Source organism: Culicoides brevitarsis, chromosome 3 (genome assembly GCF_036172545.1).
Source record: "Culicoides brevitarsis isolate CSIRO-B50_1 chromosome 3, AGI_CSIRO_Cbre_v1, whole genome shotgun sequence".
Classification (NCBI taxonomy): Eukaryota; Metazoa; Arthropoda; class Insecta; order Diptera; family Ceratopogonidae; genus Culicoides; species Culicoides brevitarsis.
Genome location: NC_087087.1, coordinates 19,038,840 through 19,063,734, shown reverse-complemented (window position 1 = coordinate 19,063,734; position 24,895 = coordinate 19,038,840). Strand labels below are relative to the sequence as shown.

General features: G+C 29.7%; 2 protein-coding genes across 3 annotated transcripts in view; one reads left to right on the top strand and one right to left on the bottom strand.

The window, feature by feature from the left end:
- Positions 1 to 577: 577 nt before the first annotated feature.
- Positions 578 to 24,895, top strand: part of LOC134833313 (uncharacterized) — a 35,321-nt gene continuing 11,003 nt past the window's right edge. For both annotated transcript variants that reach the window (XM_063847595.1, XM_063847594.1), the window contains exon 1: positions 578 to 1,756. In XM_063847595.1, the coding sequence (XP_063703665.1) occupies positions 1,567 to 1,756 (190 nt within the window). In that variant the 5' untranslated portion in view covers positions 578 to 1,566. The remainder of the gene's footprint in view (positions 1,757 to 24,895) is intronic.
- On the bottom strand, positions 17,499 to 19,755 carry LOC134833366 (outer dynein arm-docking complex subunit 1-like). The gene is made up of 2 exons (XM_063847670.1): positions 18,956 to 19,755; positions 17,499 to 18,420 (listed from the first exon to the last, which is right to left on the bottom strand). Exons 1-2 carry the CDS (start codon positions 19,753 to 19,755, stop codon positions 17,499 to 17,501), a joined length of 1,722 nt encoding a protein of 573 aa, XP_063703740.1.

Genomic DNA, 24,895 nt, shown 5'->3' with positions numbered 1-24,895 from the left:
TTTAATCACGAGACACAACAAAATCTCACATAATTCACGTAAATGCTTGACGTGCGTGCGCATCCCCTTCGTTTTATTTTTGTCGTCGTATTTATTTGCATTTATGCTTGCAAGCAAATGCTCGTTATGTACAAGATTTTCCTACGACGTAAAAAGCGCAATAAAAAATTCATTCATTCACCAGCTGATTTTCATAAACAAAACCAACACATAGACAAATAGTTGAATTAATCGCATGTGAATTGAATATATTAACGTTATCTATATGTGAGTCATTGCATAGAATTAAATTAAAATTATCTAGACATTGTGTCGCGATTAATTTCATTTAAGAATTTAAAAAAAATATTTATTTTAATTTTTATATTTTTTTTATTAAAATAAATTTAATATTTCAGTTCGATATTTATAGAAAAAAAAAATAAAAATATTTCACTAACTTCACCCAGATACTAAACATACATTCCACTACATGGTCCCCATGATTTTCGTAGTACATACAGCACTAACACCACGAAACACGTTCGTCTTAATTTTACAAACACCGTTTTGCTGCCAGTTGACTGTCGCGCTTCATCTGATCAAGACGTAATTTTTATTTCGCATTCATTAATAAAAAGTGTATACAAGCCAACAAAAAAGCAAAACAGTTGTTCTTTATTGAAAATTATTTTATTTTACACACCACACTTGTTCATGACAAAACGAAAGAAAGACACAGAATTTTTTAAGTAGTGAGGATTCGCAGATAAATAATTCAATAATACACAAAAAAAAACGTTGATGATTTTTTTTTCACTTTTTACTGTTTTATAGACAATTAATTACAACAAACAAACAACAAGTCAAAAGAGAATACAAGAAATTGGTCGTCGTCGCGTGTGTGTTTGTTCAAAAAAAAAAAAACAACATCGATGATAAAATAAAATTTATATAAAGAAAGAAATGAAATGAGATAATACAGAAAAAATATATAAAAGGGTCAGATTATGCAACAACAAAAATAAAAATAAAATTAAATAAAATAAAAAAGAAAGTTCGATGAGCATTTAATTGTAGGAAAAATTCAAAAAGGAAGCAAATGCAATAAAAATTCAAATTCAAAAGTGAATAAATATTAAAAAAGTGATCAAGGTCATCTTTATGTTAAATTTTTAAAAATTCAGATAGAAGAAAGTGCATAACCTAACGCAAGGACAAATCGAAAAAAATAATAAAAATTGTGGTTTATTAAGGATTTTTCCGAGACAAAGTAACTTTTCAAATAATAAAGAAAGAAAGACTTTGCAATTAATTTTACTCAGTGGACAGAAAAGTACGACCGCATAATAAATCTCACACACAAATACAACAAAAAAAATTAAAGAAAATCAAGTAGTGAGAAAAAAATCGAGGGTCAGCTTGTAAAAAAATATTTATTTACTTCCCTGTAAAGTTTGTCACGTTTAACGAGATGGCGTTTATTTGTTTCAAATAGAGAAAAATTATATTTTAATCACACAAAAAAATTAAATAAATAAATTAGCAAGAGACACTTTTGATAAGACAATAAAAATTGCTAGCAAAATGGCATTAAGGAAGAATAGTCGTACAAAAAGTTTGTCCTTAAGTGACGATTTTCCGTTACGTCTTTCACGTCCCCGAAATTCACTCATCGCGAAACGCACGGAGGACCCAACCAAGATAATCAAATATATCGATGATAATATTATTGGGAAAGGGACGCCGTTTTTGGGTCCCTATGGCAGAAGGAAGTGTAAGTAGAACTGAATTTATTTTTTTCTCTTCTTTTTTTTAAAAAAAAAGGTCTGAATATAATCTTATCATGTGGTTTATCAATGTTAAAACCTTTCAGTGACAAAAATTTTCTTATCTCTGAGCTCGTAAATCAGACGAATTTGTTTACCTTGTGATTGATTTTCCTGATAAGGTTGCTCCATATAAAAAAGTCTAAATGAAATTCGATGCTCCATTTAGAAAAAAAAATTAAAAACCAAAGGGATAAATTAAATTTGAAAAAATGTCCAAATTATGTAAAATTTTGTTTTTTTTGCGGTTTTTAATAAATTTTCAAAAATAAAAATTTAAAATTTAGATTTTTTAAAACTAAATATTTTTTTCTTTATTTTTTTATATAAAATCATAAAAAATAAACAATTTTGAAATTTTTGATGTGCTTTTTTAGTTATCTAATTTTTTAAATATTTATTTTTTTCTATGAAAAAAGCAAAATTAAAAATTTTTAGAAATTATTTTTTAGTCTAATTCAGTCTGATTTTAAATTTTTTTTTTTTTTTGTGAAAAAGGAAATTTGAAAACTTTTGGTTTTTGAAAATAATAAAAAAAATCTATAGAATATCATTAACAACGGCTCTAAGTGATATTAGACATTCAAGAGTCACAAAATTGAAGAACGTCATTGAATGAAAATTTTATTAAATAAATAAACTGTGAGACAATACCTCCTTATCAATTTTTTTGAAGACATATCAAAAGCAAATTCAATTCAAGTTCACAAGAGTGAATTGATAGAAAATCCACTTGTATGCTCATCGTATTACAAAGAAGGCATTTAACTACGGAATTTAAAAAAAAATATTTTTCTAAATTTGTTTCCTATGATTTTGTGAAAAAAAAAATGAAATCCTTAAAAAATCGTAGTTAGGTTAGGTTCGAGGATGCATCACCGCGGTCCGAAGACCTATTGTGATCGTAGTTAAGGAAACGACAAAAATCTTTCATCACATCAATGATGAGCGATATTTGAAGAAGTTCTTATAAAATTCATAATTTTAGTGATGAATAAACTGACGATGCGATTGCGCGAAATGCATCCTTCTTGAAAAGGCGCCAAAATATCTCTATCAAACTTCTATATTTTGATTTTAATGACGACATATCATCACCATCATCTGTTAAATATTTCATGGTCTCTACTTTTATGTACAAGAAGACACAACAAGTCCTTTGTTTACATCATTCGCAGACACGAATTTCGACATATATGCATTAAGGACATCTTCTCACTCCTTTGTGTCTGCATTGTATGTGGTGACAGTTGCATGCACGTGTAAATATGCGCTGTATAGCTCAAACAAGAATGCATTAACACCAGCCACGTAAACAAAACATTGGCTCAGTCAAAAAAAAAAGGCTTTCAAAGAGAAGCTGCGAACGCGCATGACATTTGTCCCAATTTTTCGACAAAGTTGAAGGTCTTTTACAGCATAAAACGCGTGTTGCTAGCATATTTTTAGAACAGACGCACTCTTCCGACCGTTCTATGCCACAACACGTGTAAGTGACCTTGAACATCTCCAATGAATCGCAACAATTGTTCCGCTTTTGCAGAAATGTATATACGTAATTTCTATGTGACAATTAAATTTCCGGCGGTGTTGGCTTACCTTGCACCTATATTTAAATTTATTGTTTTTATTTTTGTCGTCGTCATCGAATATTTCAAGAATATTTTCAGTTTCACATTATTTTTTTTAATCTATTAGGAGTTTTTAATTTAAAAAGAAATTAGTAATAATTTAGTAATTCATTTTATTTTAACTTTTAATGATTTTAATTTATTTTTTTATTTTAATTAATTTTAGTTTTCAATTATTTTTTAAATATTTTTTGGTTTATTTTCTTTTTTAAATACCTAATTAAAAGAAAATTATTCTAATTCTTCATAAAATATTTTTTAAAAAATTAAAATTGGTTTTAAATAAAATTTTAATTTTTTTACTATTTTAAGAGTTTTTTTAGAAACTTTTATTATTATTAATCAATTAAGTATTTTATAGAAAAAAATAGTTTAATAATTTAATTTTATTTTTAAATTTTTTAATTCAATAATTAAATAAATTTAATAAATAATTAAATTTAAAAAAAAAATATTTTAAAACTTGAAAAAAGAAAATTATGGACTAGAAACGCGAACAAAATAAATTTTTGAAACACTTGGAACAAAAAATAAACAAATAATTAATTTGTGAACAAATATTTAGACAACAGGCACGATTTTATTATATCACAAGAGAGCGTTAAGTGACATCGAAAACTAGTTGTTAATTTGGAAAATTACTCGCGATTATCATCTAATAAATTGACACGTTTAGAAAAAATATGGCAATAAAAATGATGGAGTGATTAAGACGCGCCTCCTGATTAGACCATAAATATTCACTTAACTGTGCGAATAAATATCAAAAAACAAATAAAACAGGCAGCGAGAGACTAATTAACACGATAAATGTGTAAAATATATGAATAATGTACTGCAGAACACTCAATTGACCTTCGATGATATTCATATACAATTCAAACGTGATATGCTAATGAAATAAATTTACTTGAAGAAATATTTGTAGAGAGTACTGAAGTGAATTTTCACAAAAAAACGCCGATTTTTTTGCAAATATTTTTCATTTTTATTATTATCGTCGCTGTAACATCTGTTTAGCATCTCTTTTTGTCGGGAAAAAAAATTTTTTAAGTGTCCATAAACAAAATATCGCCAAATTCCGACAGTGTTTTATTATTTTTATTAATTTATTAGAAAATGTATATGGCCTTGTGTGTCCATAGCATTTTTTTTGTTCACACGCATTCAGCTTAATCTTTATCAATTAAATGACAGAAATTCTTCGTTTTGTTTATTTGTCTGTCGTTTTTTTTTGTTGTGTGAGCATAATCATTTATTTTTTTGTTGGAATAGGTCGTGATGTTTTTAGGTTGACGAGAAAATTCTGCGGCAAATATTGAGCGAACGCAATGACCTCGGCGCAAATTAGTCATCGTAATGTGTATCGTGTCAACAAGCCGGGCAGTAGTTTTCCGCAAATACAAAAGAAAAATATTTTCCTACAAAGAAAATGCGATGAAGTCATCTTTTGTTTGAAACAAATAAGTACTAATAAATTATTTGTATTAAAAAATAAATCCGTACGGTATTTTGTTGATCAAGTAATTAAACGTGTGAAATATGTATCATTAAAATGTTGGGAAATTACTCAGAAATGACACAAAGTAACCGACAATATCGCGGAATTGTAGTTTCGTAAGTGATCGTTTAACAGTTTTAGCGTAAAATTGCAAAGTATGTTGGAAATATTCATTAAAAATCTCATAAAAGACGCTTGTTTCAACGCAAATTGTGTGAAATTGGATATATTTCCTGAGAATTTTCAGGTACAATTCGTTCCACTTTTCATATCAACCACTCCTGCCTATTAATCACTCACCGTTACTGGCATTTATCTCAAATTCTAAGCAACTTCCGTGTTTAATATTCACATTTGTCGCACTAATAATTCATGCACACAAGTAATAATTATAATGGCAAGTACAATTTTAAGAAATGTTTCACATTATTTTAAACTATAAAATATAAGAAAGAAATTTTATTATTCTCGAGTAGATTTTAAGTGTTTTTTGTGATATTTAGTTTGAATTCTTAAAATTTTTTATAGTTCTAAATATTTTTTAATGAAAAAAAACCAGCATAATACCGCATTTTTTGGAAATGTGGTAAAAATAATTAATTAAAAATGATACTTACTATTTACTAAAAATGACTAAAAATTAAATTTAAAAAATTGAATCAAAAAATATAATTAAAAAAATTTCGATATATAGAAAGAGTTTTGAAAAAATAGTAAAACTTAAAATTTTTTAATTTTTTTTTTTTCAAATTTTAGCAAAAATACAAAAATTTTAATGAATTTTTGTACGTTTTTTTGATATTTTTCATAAAAATTGCAACCGGCGACAAGTAATGTCGCTATTACATGTCGTCGGTTACAGGGGAGAGATGTCACTTTTGTGGCAGAGAGAAAAGAAGATAGACGTACTGGAGATATTCTGGATAATTTTGGAAGAATAAAGCGATTGTTTAATTAATTGATTGAGTTTTCATAGTCATTGGGATTACAATATTTAGCCTCAAGATTCCAATAAATTTCATAAATTACTCATGTCACCCGTAAGCTACGTTTCACCCGTTGAAATTCTTTTTGTTTTTAAAAACTGCACAAATCTATCCCAAATATAAGCTCAATTTTCAATTTAAATAATTTTCTTAATTTTTCAGCAATTTGTCCATTTCCTAATATTTATTTTGGATCTTGAGTTTAATTTTTTTTTTAAGATTTTCGAATGAAATTTGAAACACTTTCCAAAATTGCACTTGCCTAATAAAAATATAGAATATGTTGCACCGAGTAAAGTGTCAATTAATGTAAATTATTACTAGATCTAACTAGAACTACCTAAACTAAATGTGATGGATTAACACTCTCTGTAACTCATTACAATATTAATAAAAAAACAATAAAGAGAAAACAAAAAGCGGAAAGAATTGTTCCAAGTATTTCAAAATCACGTCGCAATAAAAAATGGATATTTACTGCCACCACCCGGCAACCGGTCGCGCAGCCAGACATTATTTACGGCTTTCTTCAAGATTTTATTAAAATACTTTTTCAATACAGCGAGAGCGACGCATCGACAAAAACCAGTAGATATGAAATAATTTCGAGATCGATGCATAATTTGACATTGAACACATTCTCTCTTATACTTACTTGCTTGCTTTACGAGTTTGCTCAGTATTTTTTATTTAAAAAAAAATATGTAAAAAATATTTGCAGTGAAGCAGCCGGTGTAAATAGAGCAAAAGCAAACTGAGACGTAGTAGAAAATGTGCAGGAGTTACATATGTGAGAAATGTAAACACACGATGTTTACGATGGCAAATATTTGAAATTTGCACGACAAATTTATAAAAACTTTTTTTTTAAATTTTATTAAAGAGCATCGAGTTTAATTGTCGTCGTTTCGGAATTTTCCGTCTCGAGTTACGAGTTCCATAGGAACGTGATCGTACTACTTCATGCTGTTGTTTATTCAATTTTCAGTCGTAAAAGTAAAGCGATAAGTGTATGCATTTGTAATGGACACTGATTAATTTATTTATTTGAATATAAATCGTTTGTTATGGAATGTGTGACTTGAAAAAAATAATAATAAAAGAAGGCAGAGACGCGAAATGCGGGAGAATTTAAATTAATACGATGATAGAAAGTGAATTTGTTGCCCATTTAGAACGACGCTGACACTCCTTCCCGCTAAAACTACTAATAAGCTTACCGTAATAAACTGCGACACTTAATGACATAACAGACACGAACAAAGTCCATGCTTCGCTTGTGTCATTTTCATGCATATATCTTTTGCTCTAACTACTACAGAACATTTCTTTATCTTGCGTTGCACTTAAACTTAAAAAGCTGATTAAATATTGACCTTCACACGCCTTTTTATGCGTTTTTATCGCATTTCCGAATTTATTTTGAGGGTATTTTGTCCGTTTATCCGTAACGACGTACTTTTTTGCCATTTGCTAGTTCAAATTTTGCTTTTTTTTATTTTTTGGAAAATTTTTGACTTTTTTTTATAGAGGTTAATTTATAAACGAATGATAAAAATTTTTAGAAAACTCAGGAAATTCGTGGAAAACTCAAAAACTTTTCAGAAAATTTGTGGAAAATTTAGGAAAAATTAGAAAATACTAGAGAAAAAATTAATGAATTTTTAATTTCTCTTCTGCAACATAGAAAATCGAAATTGGTGAAAAACTTCTGGAAAATTCTTGGAAAATTGCAATTAATTTTCTAAGAATTTTGCTAAAGTTTTCCACAAATTTTTCCTCCATGTTGCTCAAGAGACTACATATATCTTAATATGATTGCGAATTTTTATCAAATTTATATTTTTCCGATTTTCCACGAATCTTCCAAGTTTTTCCACGAATCTTCTGAGTTTTTACACGAATTTTCCAAGTTTTTCCAAGAATTTTTATAACTTTTAAAAATTAAACAAAAATACGGAAATTCTAATTAAGATTCTGTTTAACTACATGAAAAATATAAACTCGTGGAAGAAAACTGAGAAAATCCGGAAAATTCTTAAAAAAACAGAATTTAAAAAATGCGATTAAGCTGTTTGTTTCAATGAAAGCCTTTTTAATCTCGTTTTATTTCACAAAGACCGGTTCTTATCAGAAATTCGTCTAGAACAGCTGTTAAAGGGCATTACTTACAACTACAAGTCCCTGGCTTTCAATTAAGTTATCTCAAGAAACATCTTGTTCCGAAGTAACCTTTGATATTTTACGCGTCTCATACACGGTTCTCTAATCAATTGACTTTAAGTTGACAATTGTCTTGCAACACACTTGGACTGAGAAACGGGAAATGGATGTAATTGAACTTAATGAATAGAGTCTTGACGTCAAGTGGTACGTTTGCCGCGCATGTTGGACCTGCATATGGGCGTCTTTGCATGTTTCAATGCAATTTCTTCGTTTTCTTTCAAAGGAAAAATCACGAAAGAAATCAACTTTTATAGCTTCTCATTTTCTAAGAAAACTTTATCTGCCACACTTTTACACTTTGTTTTCATTAAATGGACCAAGGACACCAAAGAGGCGACAAGCTGGGCGACATCATTCGTAAATCAACGTTACTGTGACATTTTTCGCACTAATGATTGTCGATACTGCAAATGGGAGAAAAATATCTAATTACTTGTTCGAAAAAAAATCTATCATGGTCTTTTTTGACGGCCAACATGTCAGATTTGTTTGCGATCTTAATTAACGATATTTATTTATCTTAATTTTTTTTCTGTAAAATATTTACAGAACAAAGAAACTCCTGTAAAATTATTATCTATACTTCTGAAAATCTGGTGAAAATTGGGTCGTTAATTTTTTTTCAGCTGCTAGAAAAATAAACTGCGAGAAAGAGATTTATTACGCGTAGATGATGAATGTGAACATCAAATTTCATTTATATTCACTTTTACTATTTTTTTGACATACTTACGAAATGTACGCCACACGTGAGTGTCTGTCGCGAGCAGTGGTGGATTAAGAGAGAAATACTTTAATTGCTCCGAAATATTAAGGCAGCTCCAACAGCTCCAAATAGCCAAATAAAATTTTTTTTGAATAAAAAATTGATGAAAAATTAGAGGATTTCAAAAGTTTGACAAAAAAAAGTTATTTTTTCAAAATATTTCCTTCTTAAAAAGATTTTTTTTATTTTAATCATAAAAAAGTTACCAAAATTTGAAAAAAAATACGTTGAATATATTTTTTTTTAATTTAAAAAAAATTTTTTTTTTACTTTTTATTTAAATTTTGTTAGTCTAACCTTGTTACAAATATTATTTTGATCATACATTTCAAGGTTCGTATACAAAATTTAAATAAAAAGTCAGAATAAAAACTTAAAAAAATATTTAACGATTTTTTTTCAAATTTTTGTTAACTTTTAATGATCAAAACAAAAAATATCTTTTTAAGAAGGAAATCGAATTGAATAAGAAGGAATTGAAAAAAAATCATTTTTTGTCAATTAGTGAAATTTTTTAACCTATTTTTGCCCTACTCTATTTTTTAATTCGATACAATTTTTGAAATTTATTTCAAAAGTTCAGCCGTACTTTAAAATTTTAATTTTTTAAAAACCAATTTGGCTAACTTGACTAAAAACTTACAAACATTATTAATTTCATTTACAATGAAATTCCGCTCCAGCCACAAAAAAAAAGTTTGAATAAAGCTTAAATGCTGTTATTATATTTCATTATTCGTTTTTTCTAAAGCATTTTTGTGGCTTCTCTTTACAATTTTTGCGTGCCGTACGCATTCAAGGTATCATAACACCATCAGTGCAAAAAAATAAAAAAGCTAGACACCCATCCATGATTTGTGAGCGTTGCAAATTTCGGGCTATAGATACTGGTACCTATTTTGAGTTCAGTTACATGAACCTTTTTTTGTGTTCATTCATATTTTGTTTTTAAGTATGATTGACGTTTAGAGGTTGATCACACTCGTATGTCGTCTCGCGCGATTATTATTATTTTAGCACAAGAGGAGAATCAAGGCTAGTTGGGTTGATTTAAAGGACATTTTATAACAGGATTTGTTTTCACCTGAAAAATAAATTAATGAAAGAGAAATTCGATTAAAATTCAAAATAACTCACCAACGTTCGTTCAACCACCCCTTGAAAAGGAAATTGACACCTCCATTAATGAAAGTGTTCGTAACTGCCGATGATGGTCTGTCACTTGCAAAATCAGGTAGATATTATGCGGAAAAAAGGCCAATGACCAGACAGACGCACCGTTAAAATCCGATGCCTTTCCCTTCTTGTTCTTTTCAATTATGCTGTCATCGCGTCGTCGTCGAAACAGGAAAAGAATCGATTTCCTTGAGCTAAGCTGAAAACTCGCATGACATACAATATATTTGTTTTTCATTCGTCTTTTTGCCATTCAAAAATGTATCACAAAATTTTAATTAAGAACACATGACGAGTTTCGCAGAAATCATACTTTTTTTTACACGGATGTTGTCAATCAAAAATTCTGTGAAATCTATTATTATTACTGTTTTTCTTTCGAAAAAATCAACCTGCCAAGAGATTTTTCGTGGTAAAATTCTCACTCGACCTTTGTCGCGGTGCCACGTTTCCTTGCAAAATTGCATGAAGCATCATTTTTGGCAACACAAATTTTTCTTTTTGTTTTTTTTTTAACAAACAAACAAAACAAAAATTTTTCTGTGATGACGTTGTGACGCACGCACGATGCACGATGATCGACCTATTTATCAAATAAAGATATGTGAAATGTGAGGCGACAACATGTCTACGGCGTCGCATGGTGATGACGACGATCACGACAACGCAACGACAAACGAGAATGTACGAGTAATGAAATAATAACAATAATAATGAAATATAAAAAAAAACAGATCTCAGGAGACATTTTGTCATTTTTGTTTCGTTTAATTGTGTTGTTGTCACAGTTGAAATGTGAATGTGAAAAAAAAGTGCCGTATGGGAGATAAAAATAACACACAAATGTGTAACACCAGCAACGTTCACAGATTCACGACAATAACAATAAATGATGAGTTGGAGGTTTTTACAGATAATTTTTCGGTCTAATTGAGGCAATTTTTTGCTCGCTGTGAAAAGTAGCCGATTGCCATTTTTTTTGAAAATATTGTGAAAGAATTATTATTATGTCAATAGCATTGATTCTTTAAATAAAAAAAAAATTTTACGAATTTTAGCAGTTTAAAATATTTTCTAAAATAAAAAAAAATAGTTGAGAGGAATTTTCACGAGCAAAAAATATAAAAAAAACGTCTTTTTGTCAATTTTCAGGTCTTTTTGGTCAATTTTCGGGTCTTTTATGTCAATTTTGGGTATTTTTTGTTATTTTTGTATATTATTAGTTTTTTATGGGCTCTTCAAGTTTTAATAATAAAAAAGCAATTTTGATAAAAAAATTTCTATTTTTTATTTTTAATGATTACACCCCGGTACAGCGAAAATTCAAACCTATGGGACATTGCTGAAGTTAAATTTTTCTAATAGAATGAGAAAACCTGCTTAAAATGGTTTTTAGATGGCTAAAGTCTGGCGCGTGGTTCCTGAGATATTGAGGTTTGAAGTTTCTATGGATTTGTATGAATTTCAGTGCTCGTCAGCTTGGAGCTACGAAAAACACGCGACGGAAAACTTAGAATAAAAAGGTTTTCGAGTAAGCTACACTAACAAACGATACCTTTTTGGAAAGGTAAGAGAAATAGCAATCTGAAAAAAATATTATTAGGCTTAATTTTTAGGCTCTAATTAGGCTTTTGAAGGCTTTTAGTATACATTTTTTAAATTTCTTTCGATTTTTTGTTGTTTTTTTAAATTTATGTAAAAAATATGTTTATTTTTAATTTAAAACTATTAAAAATTTGTTAATATAACTTGTCCATGATGATTAATGTTACAAATTGTCCAAAAACATGTAAATTAAATCATCAAATAAGGTACATGAGTCATTCATGGGTCATTCAGGCTCTAAGTATGCAACATTTTTTTCAAAAATTTATTAAATTTAAAAGATGATGCTTGAAAATTAGCATTCACATCAGGAAACGTTTTTAAAACTGTTAATAAAATGGAAATTAGACCAAAATATATAAAAAATTAAAAAAATCGAAAGAATTTTCCAAAATTTTATGGAAAAGCCTCCAAGAGCCTAAAAAGAGCCTTAAAATTAAGCCAAATAATATTTTTATCATATTGCTGTTTCTCTTACCTTTCCAAAAAGGTATCGTTTGTCAGTGTAGCTTACTTGAAAACATTTTTATTTTAAGTTTTCCGTCGTGTGTTTTCCGTAGCTCGAAGCTGATGAACACTAAAATTCAAACAAATCCATAGAAACTTCAAACCTCAATATCTCAGAAACCACGCGCCAGACTTTAGTCAACTAAAAACCATTTTAAGCAGGTTTTCTCATTCTATTAGAAAAATTTAACTTCAGCAATGTCCCATAGGTTTGAATTTTCGCTGTACCGGGGTGTTATTTTCTAATATTTTTCAAAGAATAAAAAAAGAAAAATAAAATTAATAAAAAAAAATAATTAGGTAACTATTTTTTTATTTTTAATTTTTTAAAAAGTAAACAATAAAAAAATTATAAATAAAAAAATAAAAAAAATGAAATTATAATTGCTATAAAATACTTTTTTTTTTTAAATTTTAATAAATTTAATTTTTAATTTGCTAAATTTAGTATTAAAAAAAATTTTCAAAAATTTAAAATAAATGTAAAATTAAAGTTCTAGTAAAATTTTTGCAATTTTGATACTTTTTGTTTCTCTTTTTTTTTTGATTCTAGGAAGGACAAAAGAAAATATTTTTTTTATTTATTTTTTTTGTGGTGAAGAAGGCCAGACGATAAAAAAATTGTTTACGTCTGTAAATTAAAAGGGGATCCCATTCAATCCTTTTCTTGGTTCAATCAGTCATGTTCAATTTTATCAGTCTTGTTGTTATTATTCAGGCCCAGTTAGAGTTTAATTTTTTTGAGGTGATCGCAGATTTTTCTTAACCATAACTTATTGAGCTTTATTTGAATCAGCCTTATTCTGCAAAAGAAAATAATAATAAAATTCCAGACCGCGTTAAAAACCGAACTTTCATTCTCAATGATCTCAAAAGACAAAATCATAAGTTATGTGCCTTTATTTAAGACACACGAGCAAGTTTGTTTACAACGACATGACTTAATTTATTGACAAGAGTCATTAGATTAGGACTGATAACGAGTGTAATTACGACAAAAGTTGACTGATACGAGCGCCTCTTATCAGCCAAAGTCACATGAAGTTGCAGTATGAAAAGATTTTTTTTTTCGTTCAAGCGACTAACGGAAGTTTTTCGACCTTTTGAAGGTCGTTTATGCGACTCGAAAAAGCCTGTAATTTAATTTGATTATCGGAACCGCCGCGAAACCTTTTAAATATCCGACAAAAGACTTTTCATGGCCACTAATCAGTTGCAACAAAATTAATCATCCAATTAAAATGTTTTTGTGATCTGGAGTGCATCTCACTCTGTTTTTCATATAAAATAAACATTTTTTTATTTTTTCGAAAACGTCAATCATGTTCCAGATTCGCGCGATTACCTTGCACTGTCTGTATACGTCCATCCAATCTAACGCAACCATTTAATTGCCATTAATTGAGAAACTTGTTTACATCGCACGATAACTGACGAGACGAACTAGACGCGGTGGCGACGATTGATGATGATGTGTTACAAAAGTTTCAGACACGTGTAATTTTTTTGTTATTTATTTTTTTTTTCGTTAACTTTTGACAACTTTAGCCGAATGTGAGTGGCATTATTATTCATTTATTCTTAATATTTTGATTGAATACAAAGCTCGGCGATGGTGACAAACTTTATTTTATAAACAACTTTTATGTATATTAATTTCTGGTTTACTTAAACGAAACCGGTTTTCTTACACATGTACTTAAGTTAAGTCAAGTAGCACATATATTTTGTGTGTTGGAAGTAATTTGTTATTCACGTACATTCACGGGTTGCCGTCAAGGATTGATTTTTGCTAAAAACACACATGACACGTTGTTTAGCTCAAAAAAATAAAAATCTCGTTGTTAGATGAATGAACTAAATTTTTTTCTGGTTAATAGCATATTAGGCGCGATCGCGAACTGAATTTTTCTACTTAATTATTATCGAGAAAAACCATGTGGATGTCGAAATAATTTCAGGTTTGAAAACATGTGCTGATGAATATTTTAGTGAACACGCCTGGTTGTTTACTGGCAAAAACTTGCTTCTTTTTCACTTTCTCGAAAAAATAAATCGATTAGCATTTCTCAATCCAATTAGAAATTGTATTTTTAGAAGTAATGTAACACCATGTCACCGCACACTTTTTTCTCTCTCGTTCTATGGGCTAAAATTTTGGCAATGAATCAATTTCTGCGTGGCAAACAAAATAAAAAATAGTTGATCGAAACCGAATGCTGTTGTACATTTAATTGTCTAAAATTTTGGTGTGGGTTGGAGAAAGGTGTCTTGCTAGCAATCGATTTATGTTCATCCATAATTTTTAAATGTTTATCGATTTAGGCAAGTGTAATTTTTTAAAATGTTTTAAATTTTATCTAATACCTGCTTAGTTTTTCTAAGAACCAAAATTTTATTTAGTTTTTAGTTTACATGGTCAAAAATGGTATCCATTTCTTGGACCAAAATTTTTTATTTTTTGTATGTTTTGTATTTTTGATTGAAATATTTAATCTAAGTTTCAAAATTCAATTTGAATTATATTGATCATACAACTAATAAAAATTAGAGAAATTTGATTGGTTGGAAAAATTTCGAGACTTTAAAAAAAATATAATTTTAATGGTTTTTATAATTTTATTTTTTTTAATTAATTTTTACCAAAAACATACACAGTTTAACCAAACCAAATTTAATTTGTCTTGGATATCATAAATTGGAAAATATCACATAAAATAATAATAAAAAAATAATTCATAAAAAATTATAATTTTGAATTAATGAAAAATTGTTAGTCAAAACATGAAAAAATTAAGCTTAATGATCAAAAATGTTGAAAAACTGCAATTCATCTAATTTGATGTGCCCAATTTAAGAAAAAACACCTGTAATTCACTTGTGGAATTTTAAGTGTATTTTGAGGTATTTGCCTTAAAAAGCGAAATTCATTATAAATTCACGATCGTCTACAAAAGTTTCTCTCGATACGTATTTTTGGCAACAAATGAACGAGCAAACGATTTTAATCACAAACAAACAAAACAAATTAATTGAAATGTTTAACAAAAGTGTATTGTTCGCGAATTAACGTACAAAATGCTCTTTGGCGTGTACATGTGTGGGACACAAACGTGACATTTTGCAAAAATCTTCTGAGTAAATATTTAGTTTGTGTAATAACGACACTTAACAAGGTGTTCGTTATTGCTCATTTCAGATTAGATTCAATCACTTTTAGTAAAAAAAATTTTTTACAGCAAAAAAAAAGTGTTAAGACAAGCAAAAAATTTCATTTAATTTCATTTGCATCTTCTAAAAATAGCCACCCCTAGATTTAAAGGGCAAAGTGTGCAATCAGGTGTTGGGTCGACGTCGTGTCGAAACAGTGAAAAGAAAAAAAAACAGTAATTGTTTTGATGTTTCATGTGTTTTATGCATGATGCGACGACCTTGAATATGCAAATGCGATACTGTAAGATACAAAAGCAACTTGCATTTCAATGCAACCGGCTTCAAGCATGTGTACACAAGTGACGCGATCAAACCTACGCATAATCGCGTGATATTGTATGCCGAGCATGCAAAATCTGTGTTTTTGTGTCTGCACTTCGGGTAAAAGTTATTGCATTGTTTAAAATATGAGACAAAATGGAAAATACAAAAAAAAAGTCAACTACAAAAGGAATGATTGTCGTGCGGAAGTGCATGTGGATAATGACATTTTGAATGGCTGTAAATTTTTAATTGAATACTTAATCGATCAGTTACCTCTTTTTTTGCTCCTATCTCTCTCGCTCTCTCCCCGTACCTGCATGCCTTGCGGCAAGATTTACCTTGAAAACAGCTTTTGTTTCTAAGTAATTCCTGTTTAACTGTTTTTTTTTTGAGAAAATATTTTAATAAATAAAAAGTCCATAAATCAATTGCGATGCATTTCCTGGTCGCACTTGGGCATGATGCATCATAAAATCTGCCACAGCCTCCAAACACGTGTCGATAATTTCTCACTTTTGAGACGCCTATTTGTTTTATTTTACTTCATAGGCGACAGATTGCACAGTGGGACCTTTTGTGAGTTTTTCAGGGATGAAAAAAGCTTTTGACTAAAGTCCATTAAATTTAGTATTCGAATTCCAGTTTTTGGTGAAAAATAATTTTTTTTTATCAAATTTAAACGTTTTGATTAGTCACGCGACCAAAGTTGATTTTTTTTTTAATTTTAGCTCAATTTCTTTTAATTTTAAGTTCTAATTTTAACATAACAAAAACTAAAATAATTCAATGTAAACAATTGCGGTGAATACACTTTTGAGAGAAACCTAATCCCTGACACGCAGAACGAATTTGTGCAAAATCTAAGCTCAAGGAAAAGGTCAAGAAATTGATCCAAAAAAAAGACGAAAAATCATTAGACTCAAATGGTATTCGTGCCCAGCGAACTAGCATCGAGCACACATGTGCACCTGAAGCACTGCCGGCAGTCAGTGAATAAATCAGAACCAATTTATGACGGACATATCTTATTAAAAAAAGAGGAACACGAAAACGATGAAGAACATGGAAAGGAAACAGAAGTTCCCATCGATTGTTTCAAGCCGGCATACGAATGACATGAAGATTCCCTCGCGACAGAATTACGACGACAGGACGCGAGCGGTGAATGCAGCAAAATAGAGGGAATAGAGTGGTGACTACATTAATCAACAGTATTGAAAGTTTTTCTGCCCGTGAAAAAAATCGTAGAATTTTTGAACTTAAAATGACTGAACCAGAGACCTAAAAACTTGGGTGTAAATTAAGGAAACCTTATTTAAAGTACGCAGCCCCTGAAAGAAGGCATGCAATAATAAAAGTTTATTTTAATTTTTAGCATGTTTCTTTCGCCTTTTTAAATAAATCAGTTTTGCATAATTTTTCCTTAATTTACACTCAATTTTGATGTTTAATATCATATGAATCATTTTCAGTTCAAAAATTTTACGATTTTGTTTTAAATCTTTACAAAATGTCCCACTGTGCATCTGAGCCCTGTAACAATGAATAATAATAATATTTGCATTTTGTGTCTACTCATTCTAATTGAGTAACACTGAATAATTATTATTATTTTATTATAAATTAATGCAAGCTTGCTCATTAAATTTACGTCGCTGTCATATTTATTAATCAATTATTTTGTTATTTGTTTGGATAAAAATATTTCGCGTGTGTTATTTGGCACTTCGCATTTTTTTTTTGTTTTGAATTTGGAAATGAAAAGTTTTGCAGTTTTTCTGTCGTTTCCGTTCCTCTTTTCCGATTTAAATATTTTTACATAAATCGCTTATTCACCAAAATGCGTGACTTTGGAAGACGGCATTTGCTCAAGTTATGTAACCGGTACTCGAGCTCATTCGCCTTCACGCGTTGCTTGACGCGTTCCTTGACAGTCGCCGCAGCACTCGGAAGGACAATTGTCTCGTCGTAGCGATTCACGTCTTCGCGTTCAGCGCATTCCGAACACTGAGTGGTGTTGACAGTTTCGTGAATTGCAATGATTTTCCGGGATGCGGCACGTTGTTGTGTCCTTACGGTGCGCCGACTTGCCGGCACTTTAGATTTTGTCTCGCAATAATAAATGTACGCCAGAATTTTGTTCATTGTCGCTTCGAGAGTCGAAAGAAAAAGTTTGATATTGAAATTTGTGACACTTTTCTTATCGCCGAGCAGGGATTCGATAAAGCTGGTGTCACAATTGAGCAATTTGAACATGTCATGGATGATGGAGAGATAATTTAGCAATTGTGTTTCTGACGTTTTCCAAGCGTTTTGTTGTTCTGTCGTGCGTTCCTTCTGTTTCTGCAGTTCGTTGAAAATGCTTAAGTAATTTTCAGTAAATGCATTTTTGTTGTTATTTTGAATGTCACGAACTGCGGAAATGCGTTTTTGCTTATCAACAATCCGACCGTTCAAGAGTTCAATAGAGTTGTAAACTTCATTTAAATATTTAAAATGAGCAAAATAGCCATCTTTGCTGATTTTCTGTTGATCGATTATTTTCCACAATAATAACAACTTTTCTTCAGTGCTTTTTGGTGAGTCGTCGGTGTTTTCAGTACTTTTATTTTTCACTCCGTAACGTTCCTTAATTTTATTGATAATCTTCCAAAATTGATGTAATTTTTCTTTGAGGCACGTTTCAACGTATTCTCGCCGTCGAACTTCACGTTCATCCAAAGGCATCATTTCTCGCCTGAATAATTAAAAAAAAATTTTTTACAATATTTTCTGCAAATTTTAAAACTTTTTTAAAAACTTTCGAAAAAAAGGTGAAAAATATTATTTTTTTTAAATAAATTTTTTTTTAAATAAATTAAAAAATTATTTGAATTTAAAGTCAATTAAACTAAACTAAGGTCAGAATGGTTTTTAAAAAATTATTCGATTGATTTTGTCTTTTTTTTTAAGATTTTAATTTTTTTATGAAAAAAAAATTTTTAATTAATTTCGTTTATAAAATTAAATACTTTTGCAAATCTAGAAAAAATCTCGATTCTTAAAAACAAAAAAATCAAAATTAAATTTTTAGTAAGTAAAATTAACTTTAGTAATTTAAATTAAATTTGTTTTAAAAAATTAAAAAAATAAGAATACATGAAATTTAGTCCAATTAAGTTAAAATGTGTTAAAATAAAAAAATGACATAATTTTTTAATTTTTCTCAATTTACATACGTTTTTCATTAATTTTAAAAAATGCTCAAAATTGTTTCTTTAAATTTTACTCACCTAAACCCTTTCACTCCCAGATAATCTTGATAAATTTGATCTGCGTCCAACTTCCGAAATAGCTGCAAAATCTCCGAGACATGAACATTCTGCGAAATCAATGCCCGCTGCTCCAATCCATCAATTTTCGCAAACCAATCTTCATCTCGTGTAAACGCCAAAACACTTCGTTCAATCAAATCAATCAAATATCGCTTATTCTGTCCAAGCTCCTGCACCAGCCGATCCCAATTCTGATGAAAATTCTCCCGTTCCACCAACATGTGTCTTATATAATCCTGCAACTCTCGATTTTCCTTTGCCAAAATCCCCTCACGTTGTCGCGACACAAATAACCGTTGATCGAACGTGTCGTAATCCTTTTTTGCTTTCTGAATTTTTTGCGATCTTTCGAAGTCCGTCATCGAGTTACGTCTTAATTCCAACTCCAGTGCATCCAAGCGTCGTAATTGGCTGTTCAGTTGTTCCACGAAAATTTTGTTGAGTTTTATTTGTTCGTCCAGATCGCGTTGACACTCGATGTGATCTTGCAAGTACTTGACATGACCTTCGTAAGTCGCCACATGTTGCCGACAAAGCACGTGATCGAGCACCGTATCGAGTGCCGCAGTTTCGGCAGTGAATGTGCGAATGTCTCGCGTGAGTATGGCACTTTCCTTGAAGTTGTTCGTTGGAAGTCCGCGAGCTTGGTGACGAAAGGCACGTTGTAATTTGCTCAATTCTTGCTCATTTTGACGATCTTTGGCGGCCGTAATTGCTAGCGGTTGATCTTCTGGCTCCGGTTCGACTTCGAGAAACATGTTGACACAGCAGAAAATTTAACGTGAAACCAGATGCCGAAAATAAATGCCTACTCTGATTTTTTTATGTTTCGAAAACTTTCCATTTCAACAGCCAGCCGAGTTTTGATGAATTGCAGAAATAGAGAAAAAATTACAATCACATAGAACAAATACCCATCGTGAAATTTTTTTCGCTAACTAAATTTAGCATTGACCTATTTAATTCTTTCATTTAAAATTCTCTATTGTACATTTACAACGACAAGCAAAAAAAAAACAAATCGTTATTAAAATACGAATAAATAATTTAAAAACCCTTCATGAGATGTTGAGTGATAAAATCGTATTTTTATAATTTTTTATTAAAATTCTTTTTTTTTTAGAGTTTCAAGGTTAAAGCAGAATTTGTCTTATTTTCTTCAATTGCACAAAAAAGTCGTATCAAAACGACAATTTAAAAAATATTTAAAGATAAAATAGATGGACAAACGCCAACAAAGCGCCAGATTTTGTTAGAATGCGCTAGAAATACTCGCAAGAGAGTCTTTATGTTTTTATTTCTTTATTCTACGAACGCACATTATGTGTGTCTTTGTCGTTGATCTGAATATATATATGCTTAATTACAAAGTTGTGATGCATTATTTCAATCGACGTTGTGTGTAAATGTCTGGCGATGAAAAAAACGCAATTATCATTACTAAGGCTGGCAAAAATTTGTAAAAGCTCGTGAAATTAAATATTATTTTATTTATACTTAAATTTTGAGGCAAAAGTGATTTTTGTATATTTTGTCTTTCAGCGTTTTTTGTCAATAAAAACTTATTTTGAACATATTTTTATAATCTAACGAGAATAAAAAAAATAAATAAATTTTTTCCAAAAAATAATTTAAAAAAATTAAAACTTTAGAAAAATTTTCACCGAAAATTTTAAAAAAAGATCGAAGTATTTAGAAAATTTAGAAAAATAATTGTTCTAGAAAAAAAAACTTAATAACAATAAAAATAAAAAAAAAAGATAACAAAAAAATTCAGAAAAATATTAACCGAAAATATAAATTTAAAAAATTAAGAAATTATATTAGGTACAAAAAACCAAAAATTGTCAAATCTAAATAAAAAATTTAAAAAAAAATGTTTCAAAATGAAAAAAATTCGTGAGAAATCGTACCTTTTCGAATTTTTAACTCTTAAAACTTTTTTCAAATTCTGAATTTAAGAAAATTAATTACCATAAAATAAAAATAATTTAAAAAAAAATGTCAAAATCTCAAGTTTTTACTTAAACATTTGTTTGTTTTGTTTTAAACATTTGAAAATATTTAAGATTTTTTATAAAAAAAAAATCATAAAGTTGCATATGTTTCCTAATTTTTTTTAATTTTTCTTTTTTTAATGCAAATTTTAATTTTTTGCAGGGCTTAATTAAGTCACAATCATCGTCATCGTCATCATGGTTAAAAATATGAATAACGAAGTGCGACCATATGCGGAGAAATGTTCAATTGTGTGTTGAATGAATGTAGTGCCAGCCACTTTTAAAAATATAATTAAAACAAATTAAAGGAAGTAGAAAAATATGGTTGAAATGCGAATGCAATGAAGGCAAAAGGTCTCAAGGATTGACAAACAATCTTTTCCTTCCGATTTTTTTTTGTTCGTTTGTGTGTCGCTGCATGTCCGTATTCTGATGTAACTATGCGAAAAATTGCTTCATGATGTCTGTCTGTCTCTTTTTTGACATGTTTGTGTGAAAGAGCCGTAGCAACGCCAAGTGCGGCCAGTTATTTTCCAAAAAGAAAAATTGAAAAATCAACAAACAGTCGTGCCAACAACAACAGGTTCATAAATGGCTTTGATTTATTGGCATTTTACGCTAGAATGCACTCAAATTTGAATATTTTCGAAACACCCACCGCGACTGCATTTTTCACTCGCACGCGGTGTCACATCAGGCACTAATTAAAATATATTTTCACCCAAAGTGAGTGTTTGCCTTGTTGTGCGCCGCCCTGTTGCTGCGCACATTTGACAAAAAGTGCATTACACGAAAATTCATTTAGATTTTGAATAATAAAAGACAGATTTTTTTGTCGTTTGCATGCAAGAACGAGCTCGATAAACGATCGACAACATAAATTTAGTCGAAAGTTAGTTGTGTTAGATTAGTTTTGAACGATTGCCAATAAATTAGGTGCCATGCAAATGTTTGAAACGAATGTATTGTCCATATAAATGGCTATCAACTTAATTTTAAAACTTGGTTTTGTGCCCTATGGACGAAAAATGGGTGAAATTAACCCTCTAAAAGTCAAATTGACCCTCAAGGAAAATAAACCTTTAAGGAGTCATAAAATTCACTGTAGGGGTCATTTTAACTGCTAAGGGGTCAATTTCACTCCTCAGGGTTTATTTTGACTCCTCAGGGATCATTTTAACTGTTAAGGGTTCAATATGACTTCTTAGGGGTCATTTTGACTCCTCAAGGGTCATTTTGACTCCTCAGGGGTCATTTTGATTCCACAGGGGTCAACCTTATCCATTAAGGAATTAATCTCACCCACTTTTCATCCGCAGGGTCGGTTTGTTATCAAAATCTATGATGACAAAGTACTAGACGTCTCCTTTAACGTTCAATAAATTGAACAAACAGCTGTTGGTCGGCGATGAATCGAATAATTTTAGTCACGAAATGCTTTGACGCACTCAATTATTGGCTGCAGCTACTAAATTAAATAAGTCAATGCTTTTTTCGTCGAACGATTTGAATTTAGATTTAACTTTTTTATATTTATTTCTTTTGAGATATCTTCAAATTTATTCTGAGTGCCTCTTCACTTCCAGAAAAATGTTGAAGAATACTTTGATTGTTCTTCAAAAATTTTATATTTACATTCAGCATTTTTTTTGGCAAGAACCAACGCCCAGGCAAAATTTACATTGATCGAGTCGAGTCACAGATTTTTTTTGTGTGTGTATGTCGTTTTGCTGCATACCTATTTAATAATAACATGGCGTTAAAATATTAAGTTAGATTTCATTGAACTTGATTTTGTTTTTTGTTGTCTGTGTTGCAAGATTTACGTTCGTTAGAAAATAATTTGAATTTACGAACGCAAACAGCGTCACTTAACCAGTTTAGTTTGATTTATCTTTTTAATGGAGTTCTGACGTCAATTTTGTCTCCCACTTTCAACACTTACAGCTTTTGTTTTTTTCAATCCTTTTATGGTTTTTATCTGAAATATAAGGAAAAATTTTATCACAAAGGCGTTACAAGTGAAGTTCCAGTTTTTTATTGTTTATTTATTATTTTTTAAACAAAATTAAATAAGTTTCAGTAAAAAATAACAAAATAAGAAATTCTCTAAACAAAAAAAGTTGAAGAAAAATTTAAATTTAAAAAAATTTTAACTTTTTTGCAATTCTTGGAAAATTTAAATTTTTTACTTAAAAATAAAAAAAAAATTAAATTTAAAAAATTTTTTCAATTCAATATTTACCACAATTTTTCTTCTAAATTTTATTAAAAATTTTAAAAATATTAAAAAAATTAAAAAAAATTAATATATTATTTATTATTTTAAAAGTTTTATTTTTTTTTAATTTTATTTAGTTTTTAAAAAATATTTTGTTTCAATTGGAGCGGCCTAAAACGGAAAATCAATTAAAATAGACTGAAAATTGTTTTAAACTGTTCATATGTTAGCAAACAACGATTCAAATTTTCACATTTGAGATGACTGGCTGTCATCATCGCTTGTTACACAGACAAAAAATCTCAAAATTGACCTTCTTTCAATGATAGAACACCTTGACTCAAAAATAATTTCGTGTACAAAAAAAAATTACAACGATTGCTCGGTGCGCGTAGTAATAAGTCATTATTTTCGGTGAAAATGTAAAAAAAAAAACATAAAAGAGTGATGAAAAAATAGATAAATGAGACAAATAAATTAAGTTTTTACCGGAAATTGTCTCCCGTGTGCGACCTTTGCAAATACTGTCATTATTTATTATTTCATTGCATTCGACACTTTTTTATATTATATTTTTTCGGCAACATGTTACTCGAATCTAATCAAAATTTATGTCTTCAAGACCAAATTAAATTAGACAGCGTGCGTGAAAGGGAACTATTTCGTCTACATCAAAAATTTGCGTCGCGTTTCAGCCTTGGATCGTGTTACGAGACACACAAATTTTCTCGGATGATTGAGATGCTGGAACGGGAACGAGACGAGATTGACCTTAATTTGAGTGTGGCTCGGGGTGTGACGCACGAAAAAGAATATGAGACGAATTTACATGCGATACGAGAACATATTAAATGACAAAGACGCTTGGAATCGGAGATAGCAAACGATAAAAAACGAAATCAATCATTTCGAAAGGCAGTTGAAGCGGATAAATATTTAAGAAAATTTACTCAAAAATTTTTTTCCGAATCTAGTTATCACAGAAAGGAATTTTAATTTATCAAAAATGCACGAAGAAAAAATATTTTTCGATAATTTTCTATTAAAATTGTTGATGTTGATTGCAACGATGATGCATGACAGAAATCGCTTTCAGAAACCGCATCTGGCAACGAGCTGTCACGCGATTGTGTGAAAACAGTTCTCGTGGATTTGATTGAACGTTCGATTATGGAACTCGGAACTTTGATTTTTTCCGCAAATATTCCTCTCAAATCATGAGAAGCCTAAAAAAACATAAATTAGTATAAAAGTCAAATAATTTCAAAGAAACATTCGATGCCTTAACAACTACTCAAAATAAAATTTCTGACCTTCTTCAAACCCTCGAATCGACAGAAGCCTCATTAAATTCCACCTTGATCGATATTCAAGAAATTTGTCAAGCTGTCGGATGCCACACTCTTCTCATGGACACTTTACTAGGCGAGTGGTCGCATTACCCTTTTCAATAAAAAGCTTTTCCTTTGCCGTTTCGAAAAACAAGTCAATTCTATCTTGGCGTACATTTTCTATTGCGATCAAACATCAATCAATCTCTGTCGGAAGAAACCATTAGTCGTGGACGTCACTAAAATCGTCAGTCATCATCAGTGTTCCGAATGTGCCGCACGACGGGTTGTTAGAGTATACGACGATAAGTCGTTCTGCCAACAAGTCGCATAAATTTGAGAAAGA

Coding starts and splice junctions, on each gene's coding strand:
- LOC134833366 (XM_063847670.1), bottom strand. CDS start 19,755: ATGTTTCTCGAAGTCGAACCGGAGCCAGAAGATCAACCGCTAGCAATT. Junction 18,421..18,955: donor CTGGGAGTGAAAGGGTTTAG/GTGAGTAAAATT, acceptor TTAATTATTCAG/GCGAGAAATGATGCCTTTGG.